Genomic DNA, 9,667 nt, shown 5'->3' with positions numbered 1-9,667 from the left:
AGACTTGGTGATCCACTCCCATAAAGATTACCGGCTGTCATCCAGTTGATTCTGACTCATAGTGAACCTGTAGGACAGAGTAGAACTGCCCTACAGGGTTTCCAGGGCTGCAAATCTTTAAGGAAGCAGACTGCCACATCTTTCTCCCATGGAGTGGCTGGTGGGTTTGAACCACTGACATTTTGGTTAGCAGCCAATTGTTTTAATCTTTGTGCTACCAGGGCTCCTTCCTGTAAAGATTACAGCCTTGAAAACCCTATTGGGCTGTTCTACTTTGTCATGTGGGATCAACTGTGAGCCACACCTAACAACAACAATACAGTTTTGTATTACCTATTGCTGCATAATAAATTGCCGTAAAACTCAGCAGCTTGAAACAACAGACATTTCTGTGATTCAGGAAGCCAGGTGCAGCTTAGCTGGATGCCTCTGCCTCAAGGTCTCTCACAAGCTTGCAATTAAAGTGTCAGCTGGGGCTGCAGTCTCATATGAAGGCTCAACTGGAGAAGGATTTGCTCAACTGGAGAAGGATTTGCTTCAGTTGTTGGCAGGATTCAATTCCTAATTGGCTGTTGGACTGAGGGTCTCAGTTCCTCTCTGGCTGAAGGTCAGAGGCTGCCTCTAGTTTCTTGCCATGCGGGCCTCTCTGTAGGCAGCTCACAACATGGCAGTTGGCTTTCATTAGAGCTAGCAGGTGAGAGAGAGAGAGGAACAGAGAGAATGAGATGGAAACCAGTCTTTTTGTAACCCACTCCTAATGTGATGTCCCATCACTCTGGCTATGTTCTGTTCATTAGAAGCAAGTCACTAGACCCAGCCCACAGTCAAGGGAAAGGGATTATGCAAGAGCATGAAGACAGGGAACCATCTCAGTGACTGCCTAGCACACAGTTCGAATCCCACATTAATGCCAAAATGCCAGAGTTATGCTATTTCACCTGCATGGCACTCTCTCCTCCCTCATAACTCACCTGGACAACTGCTACTCATTCTCCACACTATTCTCACTTCTAAGGAACATTTTGGTTGTGTTTCTGCTAAGGCTAATTTGTTCATTCTTCTGGTAGTCCACAATATGTTCAATATTCTTCACCAACACCAAGGTTTGAATGCATCAATAGCTGGCTGCTAACACACACACTCACACCCACATACATACACCCTGAGGATCCTCCTCTCCCTAAGGAGTAAAGAAGATCCTTACTGGATCCTGACTCTTAAAATCAAATGCAATTGCAGCTCCATGTGATTCAAATGATGAACTTTGCATCACTGAGTAGAGTATTTATAATAAGGTGCTTTACTTGTAAAGATACTTTATACCATGTTGCTCAGATGTTTTCCTAACATTAATCTCTATAAATCATATAGCTATGCCTATGATTTAACAATAGAAATAATTTATACCATAAATTTTATTTTTATAGGGTGCTATATTCTAAGGAGCCTGGTAAGGTAATTGGGAAGACTCAGTGGAGACGCCTCATACAAAGAAGGCTGCTGTTATTTTTGAAGTGCAGAAGACAGATTTGTTCCTTACAAAAAAAAAAAAAAAAACCCATTGCTGTCGCATCAATTCTGACTCATAGCAACTCCATAGGACAGAGTAGAACTGCCCCTGTAGGGTTTCCAAGGAGCGACTGGTGGGTTCAAACTGCCAACCATTTGGTTATCAGCCAAGCTCTTAACCACTGTGCCACCAGGGCTCCTTGTTTTTTATAGTACCTTTGAAACACATGTTGAGAGTAACAGGATAAACGTAATGAAGGTGACTGACTAATTAGGGCTTTAAACTTTTTGTAATTAAAAAATAAGCCATCTGGTACGAGTATTTCTCCATTTAGATGTTTGAACAATCACGATAAATCTTTTATTGCACTTCTACAGGTTTTTTTTTTTCTGGGAGGTGGGGAGGGTCTCACAATAACTCATTGAGGCAGTTAGAGTAGATCTTCTTATCCCCAATTTATTATAAATGAAATGAAATACAAAGAAATGAAGTGATTTGGCCAATCTCACGTAGAATACTGATAGCACACAATCAAGTAAAATGGTAGAGTGCCTAGGCTGCGGAACAAAACTTCTCAGGTCAATATCATTTCTACCATTACTGTCTGTGTCATCTTGGACAAGTTATTTAACCTTCTGTGCCTCAGTTTCCTTATCTGTAAGCAGAGACGATAATAATATCCATCTTATGAATTTTTATAAAGATAAATGAGTAAGTGTATGGAAAAGAAACCTACTCACCCATTGTAACTACACTACTTTCTCAAAAAGCATGAGGAATTGAGAAATGCCTAGAATCTATAAACCAGTATTGAAATAATCCTCTTGGTATTCAGAGTCAGCTTTAGCTAATGCAGCATTTTCCAATGTAGGTTCAATAGGATAAAACGTGTTGTAAGATACACCAAGGGAAAAAGACATTGATGGTGACAGCATTTGGGAAACGCGGTGAAAGGGATCTCTCCTCTTAGACAATCGTGGCTGCACATTCACTTGTTACAGGCTCTGAGCAAATCTGCAATGAGCAGCTCATTTTAGTTTGATCAACTCAGTATTCTTCACACTTATATGACCACTGAATATTCATTTTCCCAAACACCAATGACCCAACAGGACAAGTGTCCCACAGATAATACTGATCAGGTAAAAGAACATTGCAGCAGAACATAGGAGGTGCAGCAATTGTTTATAAATGAACCAAAGAAGTTCTTTTGGGTTCTTGTCATTCAAAGGAATGAGGTAAAATTTCAGTTCCATGTAATGGGAATTCTGGTCGTGGTTTTTTGCCTTCTGGTCTTGTGATACTCTTTCAGAAAAAAATAAGTTTTTGTAGCACGCTTTTTATCCTTTTACAGGTAAGGAAACAGAGACTCAGAGAGATGATTCCCAGTTCTTCTGCCATTACAGTTCCCTGCTTTGAAATACCCTTTGACTCATTTCTGCATACCCAAAATCCTGGAGACCTGTCACATTCAGCTCAAGTGCTACCTCCTCCTATCAAACTTGCTTTGAATCTCTTCACTGTCCTTCCTCTGAAATGCCACCACATTGTATCACATTGTTCTTGGTGCATTCATGGGTTATGTTCTTAAATTCCACTAGACATAACTTTCTTGAAGGCAGGAACTACTTCTTACCTTTTCATTTTGCACTCCACTCACCATAGGTGGGTACATAGTACATAGTAGAGTTCAATAACAGCTGTTGAAAGCATAAATCACCAAATAATCAAGGGGTAGAGGGATAAACGAGCTGCTGCTATCTACAAAAAGATAGCAAACCATCTATGCTCTGATACCAGTGCCTTGAAGCAAATAACCATTTTGAAAATGAGTATCATCTACTCAGACTACTCAGAGCCAGGTGACTATGAGTGCTTTCCCCACCTCACTGTGTCCACTCAGCTTTTGTCTTCACAGAGCTAGCTTTGCTCTGCCTAAATCCGGGTTTAAACCAACATTACACCTATCCTTCTCAGAAAGGCTTAATTAGCAAGCAATTTTTTCCACCTGATGCATACATAGCTAAGGACAGCGAGAAAGAAATGGAAATATGAGGTGAGTGTGTGTGGGTGTGAGAGAGAGGGAAAGAAAGAGACAGGCAGAGGGAGAATAAGGAGGACAGGGAGGATAGGGGACAGCAACTTGAAGGCAGATGAATACAGAGTCAGAGCCAAAGATGGAGAGAGATTGGCTCTGGATATAAAGGTAAGAAAAGAGGAACTACTAAACCTTTAAATGCCAGTGCATCCCCCATCCCTTTTTCCTGGAAGACATTTTGCAATGAAAGATAAATAATTCCAAAAGGCACAAGCAGAACATTTACACCATGGGAATTAAGGAGGAGTGGTTGGGATAGCCCAGTCTGATTTGCAGATTTGCACCTTATTCCTGACTTCACCTCTGCCGAGTTGTACAAAGTTGAAACCTGTTAAGAGCCTAAGAGCTGTCTCTGGAGATAGTTCCAACGTAGGACACAGACTTTACATGGGATGGTGAGGACAGTAATAACCACATTCACTGCTGTATCGCACACTAGAAATAACAAAGCATTTTCTGTTAATGTATCTTTTAACTACAACAGAATTGCCCCCTAGCATGGAAGACACTACGCAATAACCACAACAATCGACTCAAACATACCAAAGATCATGAAGATGGTGCAGGACTGGGCAACATTTTGTTCTGTTACACAAAATGTCACCACGAGTTGGTGCCCACTCAGTGGCAACAAACAACAGGAAAAACAGAATATAGGTGTTGCAGGTATTCTAATCCCCATTTTACAGATGAAGAACCTGAGATTGAGAAGCAAGAAATATTTCAAAAATAATATAATCAGGAAAAAGGAAAAGTTTAAAACCAAGTCTTCTTGGTCACCTCCTCTCCACATTTTTCAGATTAAAAAAAAAAACAAAGAACCTGTTGCTGACAAGTCAATTCCAATTCCTAGTGACCCTATAGTATAATCATTCAGTTACTATCTCCCTGAACAATGTTCCAGGTAAGCATCCAGATTACTCATTATGTTTGGGGCAGCAAGAACCTCATCATTGCTCTCTTCAAAGCATCCTTAAGCTCTCTGTTCCTCATGCTGTAGATCAAGGGGTTCAGCACAGGAGTGATGAATGTGTAAACCACGGACACTACCTGGCCCCTCTCAGGAGAGTACCGGGAGCTGGGGCACAAGTAGATGAGGCTCCCACATCCATACTGGAGGAGGACCACAGTGAGATGGGAGGAGCAGGTGGAGAAGGCTTTATGCCTTCCTTCTGCAGAGCAGATCTTCAGGATGGCAGCCACAATGAAGACACAGGAGAGAATGATGAGCAGAAATGGGATGGTGAGGACAGTGACGCCGACCACAAACAGAGTGGCCTCGTGAACCCGGGTATCTGCACAGGCTAGTCTCATGACAGGGAGGACATCACAATAGAAGAGGCTGATTTCTTTACTGCTGCAGAAGGGGAGTCGGAAGATGAGCACAGTCAACTGCACGGCCAAGGTAAATCCCAGCACCAGAGACCCCAGGGTCATTTGGGCACACAACCATCGGCTCATGATATGAGTGTAATGTAGAGGGTGACAGATGGCCACAAACCGATCATAGGCCATGAGGGCCAGCAGAATGCAATCAGCGCTGCCCAGAAAGATGAAGAAGAACATCTGGGTGCCACACCCAGGAAGGGAGATTATGGTTCTCTCAGGGGACAGGATGCTGGCCAGAGTCAGAGGGGCAATGGTGGAAGAATAGCAGATCTCCAGGGCTGCCAAGTTGGCCAGGAAGAAGTACATGGGGGTGTGGAGAGAATGGTGGATCCAGATGATGATGGAAATGGAGAAGTTTCCACTGATGCTGACCAGGTACATAATCAGGAAGGCCACAAAAATCAACATCTGCACCTCAGAGAGTTTGGAAAAGGGACGGAAGTGGAAATGAATCATCTCAGTTTGGTTGGCATCCTCCATGTGCTTAAAACATCAAGCCTTCTAGTGACACAAGCACTAGAGAATTGAGAATAGATAAATGTTAGGTGGTGGATGACCCACACAACTCTTGACCTCATACTTCCTAGGCCTCCTCAACTCCAACCACCTTTACCTCCAGTCTAAATTGAGCTACTCACTTCCTGTAGGAGCTTTTGCTCCTACCATCCAGTAATAGTTTACCACCAAAATCCTAAACCACAATATCCAGTTCCCAGACCACAAACCCTTCTCCTCCCAGTATTCTCATTCCTTGAATCCTTGGCAATCAAAACCATGGATATGGAGTTAGACCATCTAGCTTTCAATCCCTGATCTGCCAGTTAACAACTGTGTGATGTTGGAAAACCTGCTGAAACTTTCTGATTCAACCTCTTCATCGTTAAAGTAGAGATGACAATAAGGCACAACTCTTAGGGTTGCTGTGAGAAGTAAACGTGTCTGGCCCCTATTAAACGCTCCATAAATGCTGACATTAACCATTAATACTAAATAATCTTACTCTTCAAGCCCACCTTGATGCCTCCAAAACAAAAAAACCGTTGCGGTCAAGTCGAGCCCTGATTCATAGTGACCCATGCACAACATAATAAAATGCTGTCGGTCCTGTGCCATCCCCAACACCAGTTGTGGCTTGGACCACTGTTATCCACAGGGTTTTCATTAGCTGATTTCTGAAAGTAGATCTCCAGCCCTTTCTTCCTAGTCCATCTTAGTCTGGAAGCTCTGCTGAAACCTTTTCAGCATCACAGCAACACACAAGCCTCCACTGACAGATGGTGGCTACACATGAGGTACATTGGCCAGGAATTGAACCCAGGTCTCCTGCAAGGAAACCAAGAATTGTACCATACTTAAGGTAATATCCACCATCTCTGTTTCAAGTTGAACATGGCTAAACAAGATCACAAAACTCATTAACTGGTGCCATGACAAAGTTACAGTGCCAGTATAAACATTAACATGGTCCCCAATCTTGAGTCCCTGATCAGCTCCACTTGCTGTTCCCAGCCAAGACTATTGAAAATTTCCCTGGTCTCCTTAAGTCCCCTCTTCTGACACCTCCTCCATCACTCATAGGGATGACCTGTCTCCAACGTCCAGGAAAAAATAACAGAAGCCACGTAGAGGTAATTCACCATCATTCTCACTAGCTCTGGTCCTATAACATTCTCTGCCTACCCATATATCCTTAATGCCTTCTTATATGTCTCCACAGAAGTGTCTCTCCTCTACAAGGCTAGTTGTAGACTCAGCCACTTCTGCTTCCTCAGGGATTGTGTGCCTCTCTCTCCAAGATCAGCCTCTACTCCCCCGCTTCAATAACTTTATCTCCCACTGTACAAAGCAACTACCTTCTGTCTTACATCATCTTCTGCATTCCCCCCGTCTGATTCGATGGCAACTGTTTTTTTTTTTTTAATGATCCTAGTTTTGAGCATATTATCCAATAAGCAAGGTAAGCATAATGCTTACCTTGCTTACCAGATTATCTGTAGTGAACAATTTCACATTTTTTCACCACATCAAAAATTCTGCTTCTAGGTATGGCTGGCATATGTCTCTCTCCCAATTCCACAGCACCTTCCTACAGAATCAAAGCCTCATTTTAAATTTACAGTCTCTGACAGGCGTGGATGACCCAGTAGGCAAGGCAAGCACAGGCTTACTTGTACTTAAGTTCTAATCTGTAGTTGAACAATTTCACATAGATTAACAGTGCTTACCTTGCTTACTGGTTTGTCCGCCCCATCCTCAGACCTAGTATCTCTTTTTCTAATTAACTTTTGCATTTTATCCTTTGTAAATTGATTTTGATTTCATTGTACCTAGGGTTTTATTTGAGGCATTGCTGGTTCAGTGGTAGAATTCTTGCCTTCCATGCAGGAGACCCAAATTTGATTCCCAGCCAACGCACCTCATCCACAATCACCACCCGTCTGTCAGTGAAGGCTTTCATGTCGAATAGGTTTCATCAGAGCATCCAGACTAAGAAGGACTAGGAAGAAAGGCCTGATGAGCTACTTCAGAAAATCAGCCAAAGAAAACCCTACAGACTACAGTGATTTGAGCCACAGATGGTCCTGGGGATGGTGCAGTACCAGGCAGAGTTTCGTCCCATTGTGCGTGGAGTCACCATGAATCCAGGGCTGGCTCCGCAGCAGCTGATAACAGCAACAACAGGCTTTTATTGTAACGTACTCTATTTTTAGGAAAATTTAAAACGTAATAAATTTATTAGAAATATATTCTTGCCTTTTTTGTCTTCATCCAAGGCACTGATTGATGAGTGAACGAGAAATATCCTCACTTTCCAGTTCCAAGTTTGCTCCTCCTCAGGGGTATAAAAGTGACAAGACTATGAACTTCGTTTGTAGCTAAAAGTTCTCTTCCATCATCTATCTTATACGCTTTTGCTGCTGCGTAGTACCTTACTAGTTGAAGGTCAGGTTGGTAAACTCCAAGTCTCTTCTTATCCAGGATGTATAGGTGCACACCCTTGGCAATGTCGTGCCCTCTTTGTTGGATCTTTTTCATGGCTACAGTACTGCCTCCTTGGTCCCTGCCATGGATTGAATTGTTTCCCCCAAAAATATCTGTGAACTTGGCTGGGCCATGATTCCTAGTATTGTGTGATTGTCTGCCATTTTGTCATTTGATATGATTTTCCTACGTGTTGTAAATCCTGTCTCTATGATGTTGATGAGACAGGATTGAGGACAGTTACGTTAATGAGGCAGAACTCAATCTACAAGATTAGATTGTGTCTCAAACCAATCTCTTCTGAGATCTAAAAGAGAGAAGCTAGCAGAGAGACTTAGGGACCTCACACCACCATGAAACAAGCCCCCGCACTTAGAAGCTCCTCAACCAAGGGAAGATTGATGACAAAGACTGCCTCCAGAGCTGACTGAGAGAGAAAACTTACCCCTGGAGCTGAGACCCTGAATTTGGGCTTGTAGCCTACCAGGCTGTGAGAGAACAAATTTCTCTTTGTTCAAGCCATCCTTTTGTGGTATTTCTATTATAGCAGCCCTTGATAACTAAGACAGTCCTTATCCACAGTGAGAGCCCCTCCTTTTTCATAAAGACCCTCACCTTTGCATACTCCTCTACCTTCCTTTCTCGCAGGGTGCAATAAATAGGGCTCTTCTTGCATCCATCCACTGACAGGTGTTTACTGAGCATCTACCATCTACCAGGCACTGGGTGTGTAAGTCAGAAACTAAGCAGATTATATTATCTGGTGTCTCAAAAAAACATATCCTTCTCTTCCAAAGGAGGGTAAATAACTCTTTCTCCTTACTCTCATTCAACCCAGGAAATTCATCACATTTCAAGATAGAGAGACTTATCCCTCTTCGCTCACCCTTAGCTGCAGAGTGTCTGTTTTGAAACTTATGGTGGTGGTCTCCTTGACATAATTTGTCACTTCCTTAGTTCCAGGAGATTGAACTAATGTTCTAGTTTATGTGTAACTTCACACCGGTAAGCCCCTCCTGCAGTCAAGATCAATATCAGTAGGGTGCATTGGTCCATTTCCCTGGGTCTAGACCACACAACAGCTTAATTTCCTGGTCTTCCATTTACCCTCCTTTCCTTCAGCCCAGAAAGCCCAGCAACCACATCCTTCCCTGAAGGTGAATGAAGCCCAAGGTGTGATCTACTTCTTAATATCCTAGAATCCATGGAGGCAGAGTCTGGGAGAAGCCACCCATCACTGATGGAAACACACTTCTAGATCTTGTTAAAAATCCCTCCTATGCCGCCTCTTCACAAGGGACTTTGGGACTTGCGGAGATAGAATTCTGGGTTATCTCTGAACTCTCACTTCTTCTTTTCTCATTTCTAGAGAATTCCCTGTCTGCTTTGGTTCCATAAATTCCCAAGAGGCTTACCTAACCTTCCAATTGACCATCCCCAGTACGTCAATATTTGAGCACAAACAGGAATTGTTTGGGGATGTGATATTCCAGAGTGGGTTAATTGCTACTAGACTTTGGTATATTTTAATGATTGCCTAAATTTTGTTTTTCTGTGGTTGAGGTAGTTTGGTGAAATAGTTTTAATTTATTGAAGTAGAAGTTAATTTTTTGCATCTAACCAAATTCTAAGAATTCAAGTGTCCTCTGTTAAATCTAGCTAATTCTGATACATATAAATTTCCCACT

The 9,667-nt window shown here is 42.5% G+C and overlaps 1 protein-coding gene across 1 annotated transcript; it reads right to left on the bottom strand.

Annotated features, from left to right (window-relative positions):
* Positions 1 to 4,532: 4,532 nt before the first annotated feature.
* LOC126080884 (olfactory receptor 10V1-like) lies at positions 4,533 to 5,477 on the bottom strand. Its single transcript, XM_049892082.1, has one exon. It carries the CDS (start codon positions 5,475 to 5,477, stop codon positions 4,533 to 4,535), a length of 945 nt encoding a protein of 314 aa, XP_049748039.1.
* Positions 5,478 to 9,667: the final 4,190 nt, after the last annotated feature.

This window comes from Elephas maximus, chromosome 7 (genome assembly GCF_024166365.1).
Source record: "Elephas maximus indicus isolate mEleMax1 chromosome 7, mEleMax1 primary haplotype, whole genome shotgun sequence".
Classification (NCBI taxonomy): domain Eukaryota; kingdom Metazoa; phylum Chordata; class Mammalia; order Proboscidea; family Elephantidae; genus Elephas; species Elephas maximus.
Note: the sequence above shows the minus strand (reverse complement) of the source record. Positions and strands in the feature narration are given on the sequence as shown.

What these genes read in the sequence shown, in the direction of transcription:
- LOC126080884 (XM_049892082.1), bottom strand. Translation starts at nt 5,477, where the DNA reads ATGGAGGATGCCAACCAAACTGAGATGATTCATTTCCACTTCCGTCCC.